Source organism: Rutidosis leptorrhynchoides, chromosome 4 (genome assembly GCF_046630445.1).
Source record: "Rutidosis leptorrhynchoides isolate AG116_Rl617_1_P2 chromosome 4, CSIRO_AGI_Rlap_v1, whole genome shotgun sequence".
Classification (NCBI taxonomy): domain Eukaryota; kingdom Viridiplantae; phylum Streptophyta; class Magnoliopsida; order Asterales; family Asteraceae; genus Rutidosis; species Rutidosis leptorrhynchoides.
In genome coordinates this window covers 355,413,818-355,439,747 of record NC_092336.1, presented here as the reverse complement: position 1 = coordinate 355,439,747, position 25,930 = coordinate 355,413,818, and the positions used below count along the sequence as shown (strand labels likewise).

The 25,930-nt window shown below is 37.7% G+C and overlaps 2 protein-coding genes across 2 annotated transcripts in view; both read right to left on the bottom strand.

Annotated features, from left to right (window-relative positions):
• LOC139841783 (clustered mitochondria protein-like) overlaps positions 1–25,488 on the bottom strand; it is a 31,031-nt gene extending 5,543 nt beyond the window's left edge. Inside the window, 29 exon segments of the mRNA XM_071831984.1 lie at positions 104–211; positions 305–614; positions 693–720; positions 723–811; positions 1,238–1,278; positions 1,386–1,442; positions 1,870–2,028; positions 2,114–2,182; positions 12,665–12,760; positions 12,891–13,001; positions 13,092–13,178; positions 13,260–13,430; positions 13,510–13,641; positions 13,725–13,838; positions 13,928–14,036; positions 14,228–14,346; positions 14,429–14,533; positions 15,427–15,745; positions 16,229–16,357; positions 16,526–16,859; positions 16,961–17,154; positions 17,447–17,603; positions 17,690–17,830; positions 21,558–21,560; positions 24,121–24,249; positions 24,252–24,309; positions 24,395–24,456; positions 24,804–25,032; positions 25,381–25,488. Of these exon segments, the coding sequence (XP_071688085.1) occupies positions 104–211; positions 305–614; positions 693–720; positions 723–811; positions 1,238–1,278; positions 1,386–1,442; positions 1,870–2,028; positions 2,114–2,182; positions 12,665–12,760; positions 12,891–13,001; positions 13,092–13,178; positions 13,260–13,430; positions 13,510–13,641; positions 13,725–13,838; positions 13,928–14,036; positions 14,228–14,346; positions 14,429–14,533; positions 15,427–15,745; positions 16,229–16,357; positions 16,526–16,859; positions 16,961–17,154; positions 17,447–17,603; positions 17,690–17,830; positions 21,558–21,560; positions 24,121–24,249; positions 24,252–24,309; positions 24,395–24,456; positions 24,804–25,005 (3,633 nt within the window). The 5' untranslated portion in view covers positions 25,006–25,032; positions 25,381–25,488.
• LOC139904655 (uncharacterized) lies at positions 6,373–7,349 on the bottom strand. The gene is made up of 2 exons (XM_071886590.1): positions 7,254–7,349; positions 6,373–7,154 (listed from the first exon to the last, which is right to left on the bottom strand). The coding sequence occupies exon 2, from the start codon at positions 6,847–6,849 to the stop codon at positions 6,373–6,375; it is 477 nt and encodes a 158-aa protein (XP_071742691.1). The 5' UTR covers positions 6,850–7,154; positions 7,254–7,349.
• Positions 25,489–25,930: the final 442 nt, after the last annotated feature.

The window sequence follows — 25,930 nt, the reverse complement described above, 5'->3', positions numbered from 1 at the left end:
CAAATACATGTGAGTATTTGACCACAAATCCACCTACCAAGCCACCATATTTGACACTACATTTAGAAACCGTCCAACAAAATGACACAAAACGTAATTATACCTGCGCCTCCCTTGCTTTAAAAGTTTTCATCCAATTCTGCGAGTCACGAGTTCTCGAGTCATCCTCACCAAGTTGCTTCACAAGTATATCATACGTCTTCTTTTCATGCTGTTAAACAATATATATATGTTTCATGACGTTAAACAAATAACAATATAATTAAACAAAATTTATTAACTTTTAGAGGTGTGTATAACATGCCTGATGAGAAAGCTTATAGGCACCAACACAGTTAAAGGCGATTGCAAGTGCGTGATAGCATACAGCAGTTTGAATATGTTCTTCACCCAAAAGCCTCTCGTTATTTTTCAACGCTTCTTGTAGATAACGAAGAGCCGTATTCATTTTTCCGATATCTTGATACATCATTGCAACATTAATATAAGTTGCAGTAACATCAGGATGATCTGGGCCAGATGACAAGCTTAATAGGAACAGTGCACGTGACATATATCGCAATGCAAGTTCTGATTGGTTAAGTCCGTGATAGAATAACACCATGTTCCCGTAACTGCAGATAAGTAAAACTTTAGACACGTGAATTTATTTTGATGTATTGAACGTTGAAAAAAGATGTAAAATTTGGTACCTGTGAGCTGTGTCTGGGTGGTCAAGACAAAGCACCGTTCGTTTATAATAAGTTCTTTGTGCTGCTGCATAATGGCTGCAGCCGTGTCCCCGGCATGGTAAAGAACCATGGCTAAGTTACTACACGAGGGGAGAAAAAATCACAGAAGGAAAAAAAATTAATAAAAAAAAAAATTGCAAGACTCAAAAAGGTCGGTCAAATAGGACCATTTTGTACCCTTCAGGATGGATCGACTTGTAAACACTTTTTTATCCAAATAAAAATAAAATAATAATTAAAAAAAAAACAATAAAGAGTTCAAATTTGGTCACTTAAACTATAATAACATAAACAAAAACTGATTTTTTATATTGAGTAGTTTAAAAGATGGTATGTACAATTCACCCGTTTCCATTTTAGTTAACATTATGATTTTACCGATTTTACCCGTTACCGATAAAACATAACCCAAATTAACTAATCATAAGTAACTAACTTGAAATGGTCACTTACAAAAAAAATCAATCAAGATATCATATTTTTTAATGTTTGAGTAAATATCATACCGGTAGCAGTTAGCAACATCTAGATGCATTGGACCTGTGACCTGAATTTCATATAAATAAATAAAAAATAAGAATATAAAGTCAACTAAACGAGCATAAAATGATTTTAAACTACACCCACCATGAAACTAAAAGATTCAAAACATACCTGCTGAAGTATTGTAAAAGCATCTGTAAATTGAGTGTACGCTTCATTAAGCATTCCCTGCAAAAACGTGATAGCAGATTACATAAAGAATAATCAATCCTACAGTTTAAACCATATAAAGTAGGATTTTTCTAACGACGGCTCTGAGCTGTCATTAACATGCATAACATCGTTGTACATATTGTAACCGACACTTTAAAGTTAGCCACAATGTACAATACTTTTATGAACGACAGCCTGACGTTAGAAAAATCCTATACAATGTACTATTTTATTTTTCTACTTTGATCATCAAACATACACATCGTTCACTATCTCAAAAGGTGTGTTAATTCATATATTAGATATTTTTGTTACATCATTTGTATGTGCTCATATTTAAAGAACTTGCATTCAAAAGAACTTAAAACAAGACCAAGAAGTGTTTTGGGCCATCTTGACCCGTTTTGACTAGAACCAATCAGATATATTAGATGTTACAAACCTCGGCCAACTGGACTTTTCCTGTTTCCACCAGCTCCTTTGCTTCTTTGCATACGGGTATTGAATGCTTCACTACAGGTTGAAGATTCGATATATCTGATGTTTCGAAAGGTGTTTTGGCACTAAGATCGTACTTCTTCGCAGCTACGGTTACTCCTACCTGTTATCAATTTGAACAATCAGTTTCATCGTCATAGAAAATGCAGATATTATTAATCGTATAAAATAACAAATAAAGTAATTACCTTCAAGCAAAGGTTACGAATAACTGAAATCTTCTTCACACGTGACCTTGCATCCTCTGGTAATTCAAACTGCGAAATGAGAATAAAGATTAATAATAATGTCATTAATGTAATCAAAGAAAAAATAAAGGGTTTATATACAAGATTGAAAAAGACAAGTCGGTCAGGACCTTAAAAGGTCGAGTCGGTTGACGGACGTCAACCAACATTGAGTTTTCAATAATTAATTTTAGATACAAGATGATATGGTTTTAGTTTAAACAATATATATATATATATATATATATATATATATATATATATATATATATATATATATATATATATATATATATATATGGCATTGTATATGTATATTTTATTTGCTAAAAGCCAAAGGCAGAACTACGCGAATTATAAGGCAAAGCTATGCAATATTCGCTGAAAATAAGTACAGCGGTTGTGTTTTCGCATTAATGCAACACCGCGGTTTAATCCGCTGAGTTTCCGCGGATAGTTAAGTAACTCGCAGACCGCGGATATTTCGAATCCTATAAATAGGGAGCTTGGCCTCTCATTTATAGGTTGTTGATTCTCTGCCATTTTGCCTAAGCCTTTGTAATTTCCACTTGTAATCTTGCCCAAGGGATTTTTACACCGCGCAAAGGTGAATTATGCTAATTAACAATCAAGACCGGGTCGGGGTGGTTGATCACTTGATAGTTAAAGTGAAAGACGATCATCGGGGCCCAAAATAATCATCAAACATTCCATCCTCCATTATAATCTTATTGCACTCAATCCGTAATTAAGTAACATCGCTAATTAAGGATTGATCAATTGGCGCCATCCGTGGGACAAGTTTTACAAATTAAACAGAAAATTTTTTGTTTCGTGCCATCAAACAAGTAATTCGTCGGTTTAATTTCAATCGTGTTTTTATTGTGATGATTTGCAGGTGCTTTTTGAAAACGCAATCAATTGATCTGCTTGACAGTCACGACGACAAATGCAAAGCAAACTGGCGTTTCTGCGAATGCTGATGCACTGCCTGGCGATTCGCAGAACGTCGTGATATTTCTGTTGCAAACAAATGCTAGTATAACCGCGGGAAAATCGGTTCAGGAACCGATTGCTAAAACATCCACTGTAAATAACGCTAGTGATTCGCAGCCAGAAATCGCTGCTGAGAAAATGATTGCGCGCAGAACTTTGCTGCAAAACCGCGATGAAACAATCGCTGATGGGAAGCGAGTAAAAGTTTTATCTGAAAAATCTAGCCTGCGAACTGACAAAATTGTTGGTACTGCTACTGAGCAGGCTAAGAAAGATGCTAAGTGCAGTCGTGAGTCTCGCATACCGCGCACTTACTTATGGCCATTGAATGATTTAGGATCACAAGTTGATCGCTTAGATTTTGAGCGTAATGATAGTAATAGTGATAATGCAGAATATCGCACTCATTTAAATTCTGCATATAAATTCTGCATATAACTCAAAAATGGCGAAGACGCCAAGATAAGAAAGCGAATTTTCTGATGATTCGGACAGCGTGGAAGAGTTTGTTAAAAATTCACATGTTAAGCGAAAGCGACCACCAACACCTTTCCCTCATTATGGAGAAGAGGGTGAAGCATCTGATGTTGCTCGCAGAGAAAATGCCCAAAATTTTTTGGCGGATGCTTTCAGAAGCATAGCGCCAAAATCAATGCAACATAAGTTTGACCAACCAAATTTTTTGCAAGACATGCTTACTAAATTTTGTGCGGATAATACAGATGTTCGCATAAAAAAGGCAACAGAAATCACCACTGCTGCAGACAAGTTTCTCCAGCACATTTCTGATTATCCAATTGTTTCTCCGCCGATCGTGCCGGCAACTCTGGGAGTCTACTCGGGTCTAACCGATCCTTTGGATTTTCTACAACGCTTCGAAGGCGTAGTAAGCACTTATAACTGGGATGAATCAGTCGCGTGTAGAGTGTTCCCCATGGCCTTGCAAGGGTCAGCAAGGGAATGGTTTCATAGTTTGCAATCTCGCAGTATCATTGGCTTTGTAGATTTGCGCGAAAAATTTTTGCTGCAATTTCAAAATCTATTACCGCAGAAAAAGACACACATAGAATGTCACGATATTAAGCAAGGTAACAAGGAGACTCTAAGCGCACTACTTACGCGGTACATTTACGAGTGCCAAAAAATTCCACGATTGAATGAGGATCAGAAAATTTCTGATTTTTTGCATGCTATTAACCCACAGCGACATCATACTCTTGTGCGGAGGTTGCGAAGAGATGTCCCGCTGACTTTTGCAAAAGTTCAACAGGAAACATATGATTATCTCCGCGGTGGAGAGGATAGCAGTATAACCCCTGCGTGTGGATGGGGTAGAGACAAAAGTTGGCGAGATGACAATGACTCTTTTCGCGATGGTAACAGTGATAATTACAGCGGATCAGGTCTTCCGCGGAGAAATGGCGGCGGTGGATACTCGCGAAATGACAGGTTTCAAGGCCAAAATGATAACCATGGATATGGCCGCCGTGATCGCTATTCTACGCGAAAGTGGAGCAATGAATCATTCAACATCATTCAGACGCTAACAAAAACGCCCAAGGAAATTTTGTTGCAAGAAAGAGTTGCTAAGTCTTTTCCTGATCCGCAGCCTTTGGGAGAAAATAGCAGGCGCGATAGATCAAAATTTTGTGTTTTTCATGACGATTACGGTCATGACACCAATCGTTGCAGAGATTTGGCGGAATTCATTGCAGAAGCATACGAGCAAGGAAAGCTGGACCATTTAATCGCACAAAACACCGCGAATGCGATTATAATGCCTACAGAAGCTAACACCTCGAATGCGTCAAACGCGGTTGAGCGAAAGGCTCCCGCAGTAAAAAATCTGGGGGTAAAAATGGTGAGCAAAAAAGAAAATCAGCGCGGAATCCAGGTGATCAACGTGGTAGAAGTGCAGGGCGAAATGTCGGTACTGCAAATTTCAGAACAGATTGTTAGTTGGAAATGTCCCTCTATTACATTTCCACCTGCAAGCTTGACTGCGGATGTTGATAAACCTGTAATGGTTTCATGTCGCATTGCGAATACTGGTATAATGATAATGAAGGTACATGTGGACACTGGTAGCAGTGTCGACGTCGTGTACGAACAATGCTTTAGCAAGTTGCCCGCGAACATTCAAGCTTATGAAACCTACTGCGGTTTCACTTACTGGGTTCTCAGGAGAGTCATCCTGGCCCGTTAACCAGTTGGAATTACAAATGGAGTTAGTTGATGACAGCGATGAGTCGCTAAGGCGCCAAGCTTTATTGAATCTGTACATAATGCGAAATCAATCGCGATTCAATATGATACTTGGGCGCACAGCTTTGCGCATGTTTGGCGCTATACCATCTACCATACATGGTACGCTAAAATTTTCTGCCAACAAGGGCATTGGTACGCTGATTTCTGCGGAAGTGAAGCCTTTCTGCGCTATGGTTATGGCAAGTGCAAATATGGGTATTGAGGGGCATTCAATTCACCCTGCATAGTGCGAAAATTTGCAGTAAAAAGTTGTAATAAGATACTATGGCAAATTTCATTAATGCGTGATATGTTGTGTTTATGTTTCGAATCTTGTAATGCGAAATAATAAGGAATAAAGCAAAGTTAATTTCAGTGTTAGTAATTGTTTCTTTACAAAGCGAAAACACTGCGTGTGGCCACGCGTAGTGCTTATTTCGCAGAATGCAATTACTTGTCTTTTACAACACTAAGTTAATGTTTGTTCTGCGGATATTTTAAATAAGGTGGCATGATTTTCGCTAAGCATAGCCTGCTTAAGTGTTATGAAAATGCAAAAATGCATTGCGGAATAAGTTGATAAAAACCAGGTGATGAAATTGCCCACTTGTGTTAATTTGAAAATAATTGCGAAAGGATAAAATTTCCTTAAGTGTCTGATCTTGCCAACACTTAGATGCTTCGCAATGCTAAAATTTGCCTAAGGATCGATGTGTCGGACTTAGAAGATTCATAATGTTAAAAGATTGTTTCGCATAAAGTACGCTTTGTTATGTGCACAATAGCGAATGCGGAAATTGCAATGGACAAGTCTGAATTATGGATAAATGTTAAAGTGAAGAGCTATATAAATAAAAGAAGTTGCAACTGCGAATTGTAAATAAGTGATTGATATTAAGAGCGAACGCGTAGCGAATAATTACATTAAAACGCAATTTAAGATTGCGAGCATACATCAAAAAATAGCTAAAATAAACTTAAAGCTCTAATGCTTTAATATCTGCGAACGAAACGCCGTCACGCTGGCTAAGCTCCTCCAAGGCAGGAATGCTCACCTTCTCAACCTCCTTCTTCGCCTTTTCAAGCGCTTCGCGAGCATCGTCTGTGGCGCATATTTCATTCGCCATGTCAGAAGGTAGGGGTTGAGAAAGGTCGCCAAGCTTGCATAAAAGATCATGCCATTCACAGCGTGTTGCAAGTTTTGCGGCTTGGGCATACGCCTGAAATTTCTCAGTAACAGGTTTTGAATCCATTACTTTGTCCGCGAACTTGGGTAAATACTTGACAAGCTGAGCGAACTCATGTTCTGCAGTGTTCGCCTTTCTATTAAGCCTGGCGATCTCTTCAGTTGCCTTTTTAAGCTTTGCTTTAGCTCTTTGCGCTCTTTTCTCCTGAGCGTTGGCAGCCTTCACTGCCTCATCATATTCATCCGACATTTCGGTGAATCGCTCCATGCTGTCAACAGTAAGACAAAGAGCATTATAACAATTGTACAATCGCTGTCTTGCAGCTTCGGGGTATGATAAACTGCGATATTTATCCTTTGTCTCCTTGGGGAGAAATTTATAGAGTCTGTGGTATAATTTGTTGGCCTGTTCTGCGGCCGCGGTTTCTTCTGCATCAGCTTCTCCTTCTCCTTCTTGATTAGACGCTTCTGCGTCAGATGGAAGAGATAAATCTTTACGCTCGGGCTCTTCAAGAACATCTGCGGGGATGCTCCCCCTATTATTGTAGAGCGGTGCGGCTTCAGCGGATGACTCTGAAAGAACAACTATAACAAGATAAATAAATATAGCGAGTTTATGCGAAAGTGAAAAATGCGTAATCAATTAATACTGCGAACTTAGCAATCGCTTACTTGTTTCTTGTTCAGAAAGAGACCGAAGTCATCTTTTGCGTGGAGTGGGGGCACCTTCCGCAACTTTTCGTTTGTCGCGGTCCTCGCCACCAGTAATATAACATGTGTTGATGATTGGCTCATCAATAAGTATAATCTCGCCGTCGCCATTTTTTAGGCGACGAGCAGGGCTGATCCTGCTCATATCGGCAGACCTCATGATAAGGTCAAGAGCAATCACTGCGAAAATATAAACATATAGTGTTATGTGAAGCAAAAATATGCTGTGAAAAGTATAAAAAGTATTATGCGATAAGTTTAAGCGAAATACCATTTTTTGACTGGTCAACCAAAAGTGCGTCATAGTCGCTCCACGGCCACTGAATTGAAACTCTGCCGATGTACAGCGGTACATTCGAATAAGCTCGCTAAATTAGGCCTGCGTTTTTAAGTGTCTTGAGAATATCATGCTCAAGATCATCAAGTACAGGTTTCTCATTGAGATTGGGGTCAAGTTCTGTACACCATGTTTTTGGTATGTTGCTGTCCACATTAGCGGTGTCGTTAATATAAAAGAAAGAACCGCGCCAGTTGCCGATTGAGTCTTTTGGCGAAATCATTGTACCCAGTTTGCTGCGGAATGAAAACCATCCCACATCGTATAAAATTAGACTGTTACACGTGCGAAACACGTTTAGCAGCGGTTGTACGTTGGTGGCATTGCAGTACATCTCGAACAGCACAATTTTATTAATCGCATTCGGATGCAGCTGCGCCATGGCAATCTTATAGTATTCGCAGACACTACGAAAAAATGTGGTAAGAGGAAATCGAAGGTTGCCTTGAGAGATGGCAGCCTCGTATACAGTGATCATCCCCTTAGGGGGAGTGTCAGCTCGCTCTTCTGGTAAAGGTACGGTAGGTACAAATTGTGCAAGTGGCGGATACCACTCTTGTAAGGTTTGGAGTTTTGTTTCCGTCATATAGGAAACATAACCCCCCGGAGTGTGCATAGATGAAGAGGAAGCCATTGATGATAAGAAAAGCTAAATCGGAGGTTGAATTGATGAAATTGAAGGTTGGATTGGCTAATTGCAAAGTACGATCGTGATTGGCAGAATACTATTGAATGCGAAATTGGGAGAGAAAGGCGTAAAGTTTTTATGCGGAATAACCAGCTATTTATAATTGGAATTAGGGCTAGCAAGTTGAAAAGATAATCATTGCATTTAAATGGCTGAAATTACCGCAACGTGTAAACGGTAAATTTCTAGCCGTTACAGCGTGCTGATTTGACAGATTGGCGAAAGTTACCGTTGTAATTACGCGTTGAGCTTAATAAAAACAACGGTAATAAATGGGCGGTAAAAAATATAAAATATTGTTTGCGAACTATTTTAAGAAGCATTTCTTTATTTTTAGAGTTTATCATGATGCATTAGCTTCGCGAAAATGCATCATAATAAACTAGGGGGACTTGATCATTTACATGGCATTGTATATGTATATTTTATTTGATAAAAGCCAAAGGCAGAACTACGCGAATTATAAGGCAAAGCTATGCAATATTCGCTAAAAATAAGTACAGCGGTTATGTTTTCGCATTAATGCAAGACCGCGGTTTAATCCGCTGAGTTTTCGCGGATAGTTAAGTAACTCGCAGACCGCGGATATTTCGAATCCTATAAATAGGGAGCTTGGCCTCTCATTTATAGGTTGTTGATTCTCTACCATTTTGCCTAAGCCTTTGTAATTTCCACTTGTGATCTTGCCCAAGGGATTTTTACACCGCGCAAAGGTGAATTATGCTAATTAACAATCAAGACCAGGTCGGGGTGGTTGATCACTTGATATTTTATTCAATGCCCTTGTTGGCAGAAAATTTTAGCATACCATGTATGGTAGATGGTATAGCGCCAAACATGCGCAAAGCTGTGCGCCCAAGTATCATATTGAATCGCGATTGATTTAACATTATGTACAGATTCAATAAAGCTTGGCGCCTTAGCGACTCGTCGCTGTCATCAACTAACTCCATTTGTAATTCCAACTGGCCAACGGGCCAGGATGACTCTCCTGAGAACCCAGCAAGTGAAACCGCAGTAGGTTTCATCAAAGCTTGAATGTTCGCGGGCAACTTGCTAAAGCATTGTTCGTACATGACGTCGACACTGCTACCAGTGTCCACATGTACCTTCATTATCATTATACCAGTATTCGCAATGCGACATGAAACCATTACAGGTTTATCAACATCCGCAGTCAAGCTTGCAGGTGGAAATGTAATAGAGGGACATTTCCAACTAACAATATGTTCTGAAATTTGCAGTACCGACATTTCGCCCTGCACTTCTACCACGTTGATCACCTGGATTCCGCGCTGATTTTCTTTTTTGCTCACCATTTTTACCCCCAGATTTTTTACTGCGGGAGCCTTTCGCTCAACCGCGTTTGACGCATTCGAGGTGTTAGCTTCTGTAGTCATTATAATCGCATTCGCGGTGTTTTGTGCGATTAAATGGTCCAGCTTGCCTTGCTCGTATGCTTCTGCAATGAATTCCGCCAAATCTCTGCAACGATTGGTGTCATGACCGTAATCGTCATGGAAAACACAAAATTTTGATCTATCGCGCCTGCTATTTTCTCCCAAAGGTTGCGGATCAAGAAAAGACTTAGCAACTCTTTCTTGCAACAAAATTTCCTTGGGCGTTTTTGTTAGCGTCTCAATGATGTTGAATGATTCATTGCTCCACTTTCACGTAGAATAGCGATCACGACGGCCATATCCATGGTTATCATTTTGGCCTTGAAACCTGTCATTTCGCGGGTATCCACCGCCGCCATTTCTCCGCGGAAGACCTGATCCGCGGTAATTATCACTGTTACCATCGCGAAAAGAGTCATTGTCATCTCGCCAACTTTTGTCTCTACCCCATCCACACGCAGGGGTTATACTGCTATCCTCTCCACCGCGGAGATAATCATATGTTTCCTGTTGAACTTTTGCAAAATCAGTGGGACATCTCTTCGCAACCTCCGCACAAGAGTAGGATGTCGCTGTGAGTTAATAGCATGCAAAAAATCAGAAATTTTCTGATCTTCATTCAATCGTGGAATTTTTTGGCGCTCGTAAACGTACCGCGTAAGTAGTGTGCTTAGAGTCTCCTTATTGCCTTGCTTAATATCGTGACATTCTATGTGTGTCTTTTTCTGCGGTAATAGATTTTGAAACTGCAGCAAAAAAATTTCGCGCAAATCTACAAAGCTAATGATACTGCGAGATTGCAAACTATGAAACCATTCCCTTGCTGACCCTTGCAAGGCCATGGGGAACACTCTACACGCGACTGGTTCATCCCAGTTATAAGTGCTTACTACGCCTTCGAAGCGTTGTAGAAAATCCAAAGGATCGGTTAGACCCGAGTAGACTCCCAGAGTTGCCGGCACGATCGGCGGAGAAACAATTGGATAATCAGAAATGTGCTGGACAAACTTGTCCGCAGCAGTGGTGATTTCTGTTGCCTTTTTTGTGCGAACATCTGTATTATCCGCACAAAATTTAGTAAGCATGTCTTGCAAAAAATTTGGTTGGTCAAACTTATGTTGCATTGATTTTGGCGCAATGCTTCTGAAAGCATCCGCCAAAAAATTTTGGGCATTTTCTCTGCGAGCAGCATCAGATGCTTCACCCTCTTCTCCATAATGAGGGAAAGGTGTTAGTGGTCGCTTTCGCTTAACATGTGCATTTTTAACAAACTCTTCGTCTGAATCATCAGAAAATTCGCTTTCTTCTATTGGCGTCTTCGAAATTTTTGAGTTATATGCAGAATTTATATGCAGAATTTAAATGAGTGCGATCTTCTGCATTATCACTATCACTATCATTACGCTCAAAAACTAAGCGATCAACTTGTGATCCTAAATCATTCAATGGCCATAAGTAAGTGCGCGGTATGCGAGACTCACGACTGCACTTAGCATCTTTCTTAGCCTGCTCAGTAGCAGTACCAACAATTTTGTCAGTTCGCAGACTAGATTTTCCAGATAAAACTTTTACTCGCTTCCCATCAGCGATTGTTTCATCGCGGTTTTGCAGCAAAGTTCTGCGCGCAATCATTTTCTCAGCAGCGATTTCTGGCTGCGAATCACTAGCGTTATTTACAGTGGATGTTTTAGCAATCGGTTCTTGAACCGATTTTCCCGCGGTTATACTAGCATTTGTTTGTAACGGAAATATCACGACGTTCTGCGAATCGCCAGGCAGTGCATCAGCGTTCGCAGAAACGCCAGTTTGCTTTGCATTTGTCATCGTGACTGTCAAGCAGATCAATTGATTGCGTTTTCAAAAAGCACCTGCAAATCATCACAACAAAAACACGATTGAAATTAAACCGACGAATTACTTGTTTGATGGCACGAAACAAAAAATTTTCGGTTTAATTTGTAAAACGTGTCCCACGGATGGCGCCAATTGAAAATAAAATATATATATATATAGGGGCAGGATCAATGGGGAAGTAACCAATCGGGGGAAGCGGGGGGAAGCAAAAAAAAAAAAAAAAGTCGTTTTTTGAAAAAACTTTATTCACGAACATTATAGATTGGATGAAAATATGAACATTTAGAAAAGACACTTTGTGATGAATGTTATTATTTTGGCGGGAAAACGATCGACAAAAATAACATTCTAAGATAATATTGTTCGTGAAGAATGTTAACGTTTTTTTTTCATGTTTTGTGAAGTAAAATTTAGCCCGATTTAGAGTTTAGGGTTTAGGGTTTGGTGTTTTGGGTTTATGGAATAAACCCAAAACACCAAACCCTAAACCCTAAACCCTAAACTCTAAACCGTTCGTGTTAAAAACTCAATCTAAATCCTAAATCTAAACCCTAAACCCTAAATTTCTAAACCCTAATATCTAAACCCTATAAACCCTAATATCTAAACCCTAATATCTAAAACCTCAACATACGCTCGAAAAACACGATAATTGTTATATATTACTTCTTCGAGCGTTTTCCCGCCAAAATAAAAACATTTATCACAAAGTGTCTCTACTAAATGTTCATATTTTCATCTAATCTATAATGTTCGTGAACAAAGTTTTTTCAAAAAACGAAAAAAAAAAAACAAAATTTGCTTCCCCCGCTTCCCCCCGATTGGTTACTTGCCCCTTGATCCTACCACTATATATATATATATATATATATATATATATATATATATATATATATATATATATATATATATATATATATATATATATATATGTGTGTGTGTGTGTGTGTTCTTATACTGTTTAGTAGTCAAAAGTTGACTTTTTGTCTGACCTTGTTCTAACTTTTGACCGACTTTGACCCGACTTTTTGTCACCAAACCGACGCATCGGCTGCTGCAACCATGTTTATATGAAGGGCAGCAATTAAGTTACCTTGTATTTAGCTTTTGAAAATTCACGAATATCAGACCACAAACTTTCAGAACTGAGACTCATGCAAGAAGCTTGTTTTTTAGTAGCAACAACGTCCTGTTACATGTTGTTTAAGCTCAGTTAAAATTTCATATTATTTCTTTAATCGAGGAAAGAGAAATTAATGACAAGGAAAACAACAGTTGTTCAAAGAATACTACAATGAATTATCAAAATCGCAAGTTACTTGTTTACCTTTTTTCTGATATTTGGACTGGCCAATATCCCCAAATAAACAATTAAAAAATTGAGCAACTGCATGTCCAATATCATGATCTGCAGTATCTCTCAACACATCCTGTGTAACAAAAAAATTATATAAATACCAATAACAGAAACTACGGTTTTACCCATCAGTTAATAAACACATAATTCATTTGATTTTAACCTTGAGGATGTGTTTTGCACATCTAACGACAATCTCATTGGAACAAAGATCCCATAAATGAGGCAGGTGCTTCGTACCATCAGCTACCTAGGAGTTATCAAAAAATCGATTATTCGTCAATCAATACATATTATGTTATTAGATTTTTGGTTTTTTAACCGATCTTACTTTGCCGATATATTGAACGTTAATTCCATGTGCATGGAGTGCTTCAGTTAGTGTCTGGCCATCCATCGGTGAAACTTCGAGTGAGCAAAGGTCTTGTATGAATTTCGGAATCACAGTATCCTTTAGATACAAACTCACGTTCCGTACACTTTCTTCATCAGCAGCAATCTCCTGTTAATTAATTACAGTAAAAGAGTCCTATTAACGGTGTGTTAAAACAAGAAATAAATAAAGTACATTGAAGAGTTACCTCACGTGTGCCAGCCAACTTAAATTCTGTAAATACATTAGAATTAATACATATAGCGTCGGTTTTATCAACCACCTCATAAGTCTTGGCAACACCTTCATCAACAGCCTTTTTATCATTTTCTGACTCGTTCTGCATAGCAAACAGTCACTATTGCAAATCGATAATTCAGATTTAGATCGATAATGAACATTTAATGAGTATGAGATATGTACAGTTTTTGCAGTCTTGGTTTGAGTTTCTTGGTCACCATTATCATCAACCTTTGAAGAATCTGTAGATGTTTCCTGTGGCTCAATCTTAGCTTTTGAAATCTTGGATGCTTCAGCCTTCAATTATACCACGTATAAACTATAAGGGTAACGTGCCGTAATATTTAAAATAATAATATCAAAAAAAACTTACAAAAATAATTAACCTGACAAAAGGGAGTGATTAATTCAGGTCGCAATATACAAAATTTGGAATTTGTTCCTGTATAATTTGCATCACGGGGAGTCACTCTCGTCAGGTCCAAAAGATAGTGCCTAGACACGAAAATTATACCCAATATTATACACATGTGCAAAATAGATAACAAGATATAATATAACGTATTGATTCTCACGTTTCTCCTGAAGAGATTTTTTTGTTATGCCCCCTAAACTAAAGTAATGACTAAGTGACTAACCAGATTACGATCTCATGTGTAATCTTAAAATAGTTAACAAATATTTACCTATCATCACTTCCAACAATGCCCTTGCATTCAACTGGAGCAGCTATTTGAAAAACGTTTCCTGAACCATCAAGAACCCTGTGTTCCTTCACCCGTAGGCGCTTTGAAGCTTCCAAAACCTAATGATTAATTTGGTTTAGCACGTGTAACAATATACAAAAATAAATTAAAACGAATGGCATAATCCAAAAAACTGCAAACCTTGGCATGAAAATCTTGATTCCAGCAAATCTTCTTGCCATTGTCAACAGACCCATACAGAAGTGAATCAGATTTATCGCCTTGTAAAATTCCTGGCAGAACACTCTGGGACAAAATAGGAATAAATAAGATTAAGAATTCAGTAACAAGCTAAACACAATTACTATATATAGTATAGTATGAGCCCAACTACTATCAATAGTATAAGCATTATACCAACAGTCATGAGTACTACTAGCATATAATATAAATATGACCATTAGAGGTCGAAAATGTGAATCTTAACCCATCTATTTATAAATGCCGATTTGGGCTGTCTTTTATCTCAAGCTAATAAACCGGGTCAACTAAAAAGTTTGGAAAGACGAAAAAACAGGTCAAACGGATTGCATGCTGCCCAAAGTATATTCTTGGCACACAAATATTCTATTCAACCCAGTGGCGAATCCAAGTAAAAGCCCGTGGGGTCACGGGACAGCACTAGTTCGAAAATTTTTACTACAAATTACTCTTCAAATTGTATAGGACACCACTAAATTTAATTGAATGACCCCATATATTTTTAGAATTTATAGTTTTTCTTTAAATTGTATATGACACCACTAAATTTAACTACTAGAACCCACATATGTTTCAGATTTGTAGTTTTTTAAAGGTAAATAATCACTAAAATAGCATTCATATAGAACTAGTACTGGAAAAAAAAATTGGAACCCCATTGAGTTCCAATCCTGAAATAGCCACTGATTCAACCACTACTTTTTAGAAATAATATTATCTTGTAAATCACAACCAGCATACTAATTACTCCAAAAACAAATTAAACAAAAGTAGATAATGTTTACAGGTCCGACCTGACCATGCTCATTTCAACCCGTAATAAAAATGATCCATTACAACATGAACCCATTTTGATCCGCTACCCAAACCCACAATCGTAACCAACTTTATTGACCATGTTATTTTAGTAAAAGTGAAAAGAAAAAAAAGATGTGCACCTGTGCTACTACTCTATGACCTCTATAGTCAACAATAGCCATCGCAAGATTATACAGCCCAGGAACATCAGCTTGTTGGTACGCTTTTGTGGCTTTTAAATCATTGTTAGAAGATGCATATGTGGCTTGTTCACTCTCTGCCAGCTGTGCATCTGACGCTGCATCAGAAATTGATTCCACAGCACCATTGACCTTGGTAGACAATTTGGTCAACACTTCTTCACAAGAATTTAAGTTTGAATCTGACGACTGCTTTCGAGACAACTGCTCGAGATCCGCGTCAACAGCAAAGCTGAAGAACATGTTGTTGTGAACGTATCTAAAACCAGACACAAGATTGTCACCTTTTGTTAAACGTCTAAGGGTCAATAGGGTGTGTGATTGTGTGATATTAGATAATCAAAAAGTAATTAAATTGAATAAAGTGTGTAGGGTCTACATGTGCTTCTGCAGTGTGAAGTTAAAATAATCAGCTGCTTGAATAAAAAAAAACAATGACATTTTGATAATGAAAAGAATAGTATAGAAATGGTTTGTGAAGTGCAGTATCGATTTACCATTGTATATCTGTGTATCAACTCTGTGGCAACTGGTATAGAACTGACTATCCAAAACCAAAACCAATTGTTTGACTATTTTAAAATCAGATAATCAGAAACAAATTTCGTTTATCCATAAATATTAAGCCTGGCTATTTATACTTTATGTCAAACTAATCAAATATTTAGTTCTAAAATGCAAATCCAAACAACCTTATATACATGCAAAACCAGTTATGACCGACATATGCATAACTACTTACATGTGAAAGCACTCGGGATCTGTTGGATTAATTGGTGGTATGCATCTACTGATAACTCCAATAGCACCACTTATTGCAGCATCAACGAAATCAGAAGATACCTTATACAGAGCTCTATCTCTCAAAATCCTATAAGTAACAACCACTTAATAAAAAACTGACAGATCCAAGCCTAAAGAAACAATCGCATATATACAGCAATTTAAATTTCATTTGTTCTGAAAACTAAAGGTGACAATTATGACCCATCAACTTGTGAATGGGCTGATTTGTGCTATATTGAATATATAAAAAAACCTTTCTTGAGGGGTTGCATGAGGAAACTCTCTACAGGATTGTAGTTCCTCGTTCCAGTCTCTTTGCATGCCTATCAACTCACTCCCAAACGAGAGAGTAAGTGAACTTTCTGCTCTAGCTGCATCACGTTTATGATCTGCATCATACAATAAAAACATAATTAGTCATGATAAAAATAAATATAAATAAATAAACAAATGGCATTTGAAGTAGACAAAAACAATTAAATTACCAAGAACAGGGTACAATCCCAGCCATGAATTAGGAGGCATCGATGGCTGAATGTTTTCAAATGGATGAGCAGAAGCCTTACGCTCCAACATTTCACGAAAAGCTAAAGAAGCACATCAAATCAAATATAAGAAAAAAAACACACTAAAATTTCTACCAGTTTAATAAATAAAAAGTAATGAAAAAGACAAATGATACATTCACCTTTCTTGAATTTGGGGCTAATCTTCTGCAAGAGTCCAATAAGGGTAGTTGATTCAGAAGCAGCTTTAGTTGGTTTTGGGTCAAGGGTATTTCCGGAACTTGAATTAACATAAAACGTTGTTGTGGTTCCGGTTATACAGTACTTGCTGCCTTCCAGTGTCACCACATCCAGATAGATTAGATCCCCAACAAGCCTGAACTTAAAAATAACGTATGATTAAAAATAGATCACTAAAATCTAGAAAACATATTTCACTTTTGCGGTGAAATTACAACCCATTTACTAGCTGATGGGTAGAAACAGTTTATGCATTTATGATTTATCCCTAAGGTGTAAAAAATGCTAAGAAACTATGTGTACTTTTGATACATGTAACCCCCTTAAATAAATGAAAACTAAACAGATATAATCTTGTAATCATAGTTAATAGTTTGTATAATTTACACAAAAGAAAAAAAATATGATAAAAGGCGTAAGAAACAAACCTTCTGTAGCTTGGAGGAGGGTTAAATGAGGAAAACACAATAGTTTCAACGCATTTAATCTCTTTCGGAGGAGATGATAACAAGCTCGAAAGTGAACCCGAGACGTCTTCCATGAAACCCAAATTTTCTAGCTCCGCGACCTCGATTTTTGAAAGGTCTATTTTGATGTTTTTTAAGATAATCAGTCAGAAAACTGAATCGTAAAAATGAATTATAAAATGCAAATTTACAGCCCAAACGTACCTCCTGAATTGGCGGTCGCATTTTGCCCCATCTCATGTTGCCATGCAAGTGATATCGATAAGGATGAGTGTAGTGTCGATAGAGAAAGTAAGTCTCTGGTACGACTGACTTGGGCCCTGATTGATCTATCATCATATAAAGCTGCAAAAATGTCATATATTAAGTTAGAAATAATTAAACAAGCATCTGATTATAGTAAGTAATTTTTCTCTCTCCTAAAAGGGCATCTGGCCACTGTTCACCGCCTCCCACCACTCGATTATTTAGTTTTTTTCTTTTGATTTTTGCATCTCACCACCCCCGCCAATCGAATCAGACATACTCGAATTGCAAACCCTGAAATTTTCACGCTGTTCCGACCACCACTGTCATCCCACGCGCCGCCGAATTCCGCTGCCGGTATTCCACGCGCCGGCGCGTGAACATCTGTTCCACCGCCGTTCGCTGCCGTTTTCTTCCAGTACGACTGTCTTGGATCTCCGACCAAAACCTTGGTGAGTATTGGTCTGAATTGTTGCTTTCAAATTTGAGTTATAGTTCTGAGATACCTGCTGCTATTGCTATCTGCTGCTATTGCCACTTCATAGAAGCTGATCTGGGTGTATCATGGTGTCCAAGAAGAAGAAAAAGTACCAAGATATAACGGCGACTGCTACTAGGGTTTTGCGAAACCGATCGGTTAGTCGTGGAACAGCGGATGCGGCTTCTAAAAGTGGAGAAGTGTCTTCATCTGATTCTGATGGGGATCGTCCATCTCAGATTATGGATGATTTCGTACGTTCCAATCTGATGGTAGATGAAGTTGATCAGCCAAATAAGAACGAGGGAGATGTGCCAATTGATCAACCTGGGAAGGATAATCGTGATTCAGAGGGGATGATTCTGAAAACCTATAGTTCTAGAAAGAGGAAGGGTAAAGTGAACCAGCTGATTGATGTTGGGGATGGTCCGTCTAAAGAAAAGAAGAGTGCTCAATTTGTTCCTTATGCTGGTGATTCTTCTATTCCTGCTAATGAAAAAATACTCCCTGAAGTAATTAAAAAACGCAAGGGTAACAGGAAGAAAGGTGGGTATGGTAAGAATTCTGCTGTAACTGATCATTCTATTGATGATATTGTAGTTAGTAACGATGATATTATTGCTAAATCTATTGGTGAAACAATTGCTGTTGCTAAACCGACTGTTTCTGCTAGTCCTGTTGTATTCTTTAAGAGTTCAAAAGATGGTAGTTATAATGAGGTTGATGTAAACCTAGTGGCTGCTGCTGAGAATGCTGTTAAGTTATTTAAGAATGATGGTATTAGAGAGTCAATTGTTGTTCCTGATGATTTCTCCCAATTTACATTGGGTGGCAATGTAACATTAATGAATACGCAGGATAATAATAGCGGTGATAAAGATAATGTTGTTTCTGGGATTAAATCTACAACAATGGAAGGGGTTGAGACTAGTGATGGGCAAGGCAATACAAATACTAAAACCCCAAGAGCATGGGTAAATCCAAACATCACTTTTACTGACTTCTTAAAACAAAACAAAGATGAAGAAGAATTAAAAATGGAGTTCATTCCTCCTGTTTTAATGTCTAATGGTCAAAAGAGAGTAGTTTTCTCCGCTGAGGAGGTTAAGAAGGGCGGTAGTGCATTTTCTCTTCAATTATATGGGTATTTTATTGGAACTTCTATGGATTATAGGGTTGTTAATGCCCATCTAAGGAGAATGTGGTGGAGGTATGACCTTAAAGAAATCGTCAAAACAGTTGCAGGATTTTATTTATGCAATTTTAAAAATGAAAAGGGTATGAAGGAGGTTCTTGAGAGTGGTCCATGGTTAGTTAATAATGTTCCTTTTTTCGTGAATCAGTGGGAACCTGGGGTTTGGCTTGAAAAAATTGAACCTGAAAAAGTTCCAATTTGGATTTGCATTCACAATATACCCATTGAACTATGGAGTGGCAGAAGTATAGGTAAACTTGTTAGTGGTATTGGTAGGCCTATGTTGATGGACAAAGTTACTTCAGAGAGATGTTTGAGTAAAAGTGGAAGACTAGGTTTTGCTAGAGTTTTGACTGAAGTCAATGCAGCTGATGACCTTCCTAGCTTTGTCGAATTTTCCTATCCTGTGATTGGTTCTTTTCCAGCCAAAGTGGGTAAACTTGAGGTGACTTATCAATGGAAACCGCCTTTATGCACTCATTGCAAAGTGTTTGTGATGCAGATACGGGCCAGCTGGGCTGTTTGGAAAGTGGGCTGCAGATGGGGCCTCTCACTTTGAATGTTTATTTCTAAGACTTGGATGTGGACCGATTTAATTTGAGATGGGAATTGAAGACTTAACAGCTCGTGGGAATACCAAGTGTTGAAGCTTTTTATTATCATTAAATAAGAGAGTTGTTTCAAATTCCAAGTTTATGTTTATAACTTATCTTCTTTTAAAATATCTATATATATTCTTGTAAGCTGTTAGAATGGCAGCACTTTTGTTTTTGAAGTTATCATGAAATAAAGATTGGACCGAGAAGGTTTAACACTCTATCTTTCGTTATTTGTTTAGCCTCGATCATATACTAGTCGTATAACTGAGAAGGTTGTACATTATTTGGTATCAGATTCCAGGCATGGCTGAACATAATTCTCGCAGTGGTTTTGGACGAGGTGGCAATCGATATCAAGACCCGTATGCTGAAATCGAACGATTGCAAAGAAGAATTAATGAACTTGAATTCAACCGTGATCATGATTTTGAGGCAAGTAATTCAGCGCGCTCTGGTGATCAGTCTGACATGACAAATCCTTTCGCTGATGGGTTACGTGGATTCCAAAGGGGTCATCGAGAAGATCCCCTACGTAATATCGGGATGAAAGTAGAGATCCCAGAGTTCACTGGTGCAGCACACCCTGATGATTTTCTTGACTGGTTAAGCACGGTGGAACGCGTGTTTGACATCAAGGATATTCCCGAAAAGTTAAAAGTGAAGCTGGTTGCTCTTAAACTCCGAAAGCACGCTTCACTTTGGTGGGACCATGTTAAGCGACAACGAGCTCTTGCTCGCAAATCCAAAATTGAAACATGGGACAAGATGAAAAAGTTGATGCGGGACAAATTCTTACCTGAAAACCACCGACAAGATGCTTTTATCGAGTATCATAACCTTCAACAACGATCCATGGGTGTTGAGGAATTCATTCATGAGTTTGATAAACTTCGAATGCGATGTGCTATTGATGAACCAGAGGAGCAAACTATAGCACGATTTTTGGGCAATCTTAAACCCGAAATCGCAGATGTGGTGACCTTGCAACCTTACTGGACCTACACTGATGTTTGTCGCCTTGCTTTAAAAGTCGAACAACAAGTCAACCGTAGGCAGATTCAAACACCATTCGTACGCACCCCAGCCACTCTAAAACCTCCTGTTGTATCGAATGAAAAACCAACGCTGGATAAGCAAGCATCAACACCACAAGTCGCACCTACTAGCAAGCTTCCAACCTGTTACAAGTGTCAGGGAAAGGGACATTACGCACGTGAATGTCCAAATAAACGTTCCATTACAGTGTGGGATGATGTATACGAACCACAATTCGATCAGGAAGCTGAATTGGTGCATTCGGACCCTGGTGAGCAGGAAGAAGTTATATATGCTGATCAGGGAGAGGCGCTTTTTATTCGCCGTACCCTTAGCAATTCTATTGATCAACAGGTTACCGAACATTCATGGCTACGAAATGATATTTTCCGTACCAAAGTTACTGCGAAAGGGAAGGTTTGTACCATGATTATCGATGGCGGAAGCTGTGAAAATGCAGTTTCTAAAGACATGGTTGACAAGCTAGAACTCCAAACCGAAGATCACCCTCGTCCCTACCAGCTCACTTGGCTCAAGCGTGGTAACTTCGTGAAGGTTAGCAAGCGTTGTTTGGTTAAATTCTCCATTGGTAAACAATATTATGATGAGGTGTCGTGTGAAGTAATTCCCATGGACGCTTGCCATTTATTGTTGGGGCGGCCATGGCAATTTGACCGAAAAACAACACACGATGGCTATCGAAATACGTACTCTTTTAACAAAGATGGGGTTAATATTGTTTTGGCACCACTCGATACCCGAAAGACAGAGCTGAACGATTCAACATTGCTCCTCAATCACACTGCTTTCCAGCTCCCCACAAAATCCAGTTCACTAACCTTTGCACATGTCATTGAAGAAACTAATGACAACAGTTCACACAACCCACAACAGGTACTCCCATTATTACCCGAATTTTGTGATGTGTTACCAGATGCCATTCCACCAGGATTACCACCAAAGCGCGAAATACAAGATTGCGTTCCACCCCTGGACATGTTACCATATCCTACTAATTGCACAGGTCCCACTGATGGGGTTGTTCGAGCAGGTGAAATCAGGTCCCTACACAAGCAGGTACATGGTCGTGTTGAAGCTCAATATGCTGGGTACAAACAGCGGGTTGATAAGCGGCGAAAGCAAGTTGTATATCAGGAAGGTGACCTTGTTTGGATACATTTGAGGAAGGAAAGGTTCCCTGGGGGTCGTTATGGTAAGCTTAACCCGCGTACCGACGGTCCGTTTCGAGTGTTGAAACGCATCAATGGCAATGCCTATAAAATTGATCTTCAGGGTCACTACAACGTCTCCGCTACCTTTCATGTGGCAGACCTCTCTCCATACGTTCATGACATCGACGACTTTGACTCGAGGTCGAGTCTCTCCAAAGGGGGAGGGGATGATGCAGATACGGGCCAGCTGGGCTGTTTGGAAAGTGGGCTGCAGATGGAGCCTCTCACTTTGAATGTTTATTTCTAAGACTTGGATGTGGACCGATTTAATTTGAGATGGGAATTGAAGACTTAACAGCTCGTGGGAATACCAAGTGTTGAAGCTTTTTATTATCATTAAATAAGAGAGTTGTTTCAAATTCCAAGTTTATGTTTATAACTTATCTTCTTTTAAAATATCTATATATATTCTTGTAAGCTGTTAGAATGGCAGCACTTTTTTTTTGAAGTTATCATAAAATAAAGATTGGACCGTGAAGGTTTCATCAACATTAAACCGAGAAGGTTTAACACACTATCTTTCGTTATTTGTTTAGCCTCGATCATATACTAGTCGCATAACTGAGACGGTTGTACATTAGTTTGGGCACTCTTTTAATACTTGTAAAATTAGGCCTAAAACAGAAGATGAAGTATCTGCACAAGTGTTAAAAGACGCTTTGAAAATCAACAATGATGGTGAAACAGTTGATTTAAATAACCAGTGTGTTGAGGACGGCTCTAAAGTTGTTGGTAAGAAAGGAAGGGTATTTCATAAGTTGAATTTTGATAATAATAAAAGTCAATGGCAGTCAACAGAAGCAAAAGGTATCAAGCAAAATGCAGTTAAGAATAATTATGGTATTAAAGACAATATTGCTGTGGAGGAAACAGATTGGAATGTAGAGTCCCAGAAAAATCGAAATTATAATGTTTTAAGGAAAAGAGATAAAGGGAAGAGCATTGATGGTGAAGGTAATAATAAGACATATTCCAAAGATAGAATTGAAACAAACATTCCTTTTTATGTATTAGTAGATGATGAGGGTAATGGTGATTGATGTTAAGTTCGATAATACTGCTCCGAAATCAGGGTATTCTACATCTTGTTAGTCTCTTACTTTATATCTAGTATAGGTCCTCGAGTTTCACTCAAATTAGTGTTACTCATGTTGTAATTCTCTTTGTATCATTTCCTTATCAATAAAATTATCTTGCTTTTCAAAAAAAAAAAAAGAAATAATTAAACAATTATCAATTTTTAACCAAAAAGATTTTAATTTAATTTGACCCATTAAAATTAAACAACATCAGAATCAAGTATCAATCAATATCTATATATCTAATAGACAAAACCCTGTAGCACTATTCATCAATAGTAACCAGGGGTATTTTCGTCATTTCACCTTTTTTTTCCTGTCTCCAACGATAAAAGAAGTAACTCTCATAAAAGAACCAACCCTTCAATGTTACCAAAAGATGTCGAAAAAAATTCTTTTTTACCAAAAAAATCAACTAACTTTTTTTTTTTTTTCCTTTTCTTCCTCAACGATAAAGCAGGCAACTTTCATAAAAGAAACAATCATTAAATGCTACCAAAAGATGTCGAAAAACATTCTTTTTTACAAAATAGATCAACTAACTTTTTTAAAAAAAAAAAAAAAAAACCAATAGATGTCGAAAAAAATTCTTTTTTACAAAATAGATCAAGACTTTTTTTTTTTTAACTCGCATTCAAAACAGAGCCCCCGGCGCGAAGCGAGGGCTCCACAACTAGTTCTTAACTAAATGGGTCAAACTTGCCACCTGCACACCTCTACAATACTAATGCATTGCTCCATAAGATATGAAAGTAAAAGAATGTAATATACCTGCAACCATTTCTAGAGAACAATCTCCGGTAGTGATATCACTAACTTCAGAAATTTCATGGTAATCTTCTAAATGATGGGTCGACCCGTCCTTAGCGTGAAGTAATAAAACATAGCAGGTATAAAAGACGTCTTGGGAGTATCAAGAAGGAATTGTCTCACGTCCATAACAGAGTCACTCGTACTCAACTGCAAAATTTGATAAATGTTAGCAATTGTAACCTAAAGCTGAAACCATGAATTCTCTAATGCAAATGAGCCAAGAATAACATACTTTCAACTCGAGCTTTTCACCAGATTGCGTTTTGACGGGAACAGGGAAAAGATGAATGTCACCTGCCAGCCAGAGAACATATCGTAAATATGAAACTCTGTGAGTATTCGTTACAGAGTAATGTTCTTAATAATGTTTCAAATAATTAATACATTGTTATAAGTAAATTAAGTAAGCAATAAACACGAGCACATTTAAAAAGTACATGCATAGAATTGCAATACATATACACAAATGTAGCTGTAAGCAAATCATGGTTCAGTATATATCATGATTACCCTGCATTCAGTGTTAGAACCGTACTGTCATTTCCCCATTATCTTCACTCAATAATACAACTTAATGAATTCCTAATACAAATGTGCAGCAGCAACATGATTAGAAAAACAATTGCTATAAATGGCTTCACCTTGCTTAGCCTGATTCTCAGAGCTTGCAACTGCTAAGTCCGGTTCTTCAACAGAATTCAAAATTTCTTTCGAATGACCATTCAATACAACCACTTGTTCTGTTGTAGCATTTTTGGCACTAGCGGTGGCCGTGTTATTCGTAGCAGCAGCCGCGTGATTCGTCCCTTTCTTATTCCTCCCTCGGCTTGATTTCCCAGCCATATTTTCTACTACCTAATCACTTAAACCCTAAACACAAAAAATATCACTGTATCAAAATAAACCACTATTATAATCAGTTGAACACAAATGGAGTATTACTTTCATAAACCTGTAGCAAAAGCGATAATCTAATGAAAACAATTCACAAAATTTACATGAACTACACTCATGTCATCTGTATACATGCATATATTTTATATTTTATATTATTATATTATACATATATATACACACTAAAGAACTATAATGACCATATAAAAATGATGAAAAAGCTATAATGAGATAGTCACCCAGTATAAATAAAGTAAAACCCTGATGAATAAATGTTTATATGTACATGAATATTAAATATTAAAGCTTTAATGAAAAACCAACCTGTATTTGACAGCGATTGAATTTGGCGGATAAAATACAGGGAAATTAAGATTAAAGAAAAAAAAACAGATTTTGTGTGTGTGTATATATATATTGGGTGCTACTATTATCAAAGGGTTTAAGAAGTGAGAGAATGGAGGAGGGTGTAACGGCCTAAATAGAGCGTGTGTGTTTTGTGGGTACCGAGTACTGACACAATTTGTAAAAGAAAGAGGGCTTTATTCTCTTAGAAACTTCAAATTTTCTTAGAAAAGAAATGAAAAAAAAAAAAACTAAAAAAGAGAGAATTGGAAAATTATTTCAAATTTTAAAGAAAATATACTACCAATAAAATAATACATATTTCATTTTGTTTTCTTTCTTTAACCCAAACAAAAAAAAAACATTAGGGTAAAATTAAATCGTTTGTGACAACTTAATTTTTTTTTTAACGGTTAAAATTTTATTAATGTGCAAAAAATAAATATAAAAAAAGGAATTAGCAAGGCGCTAAAACCAAGGAAAATAATTAATTGCATAGAGTTACATAGAATTTACTTGTAAAGCTTGA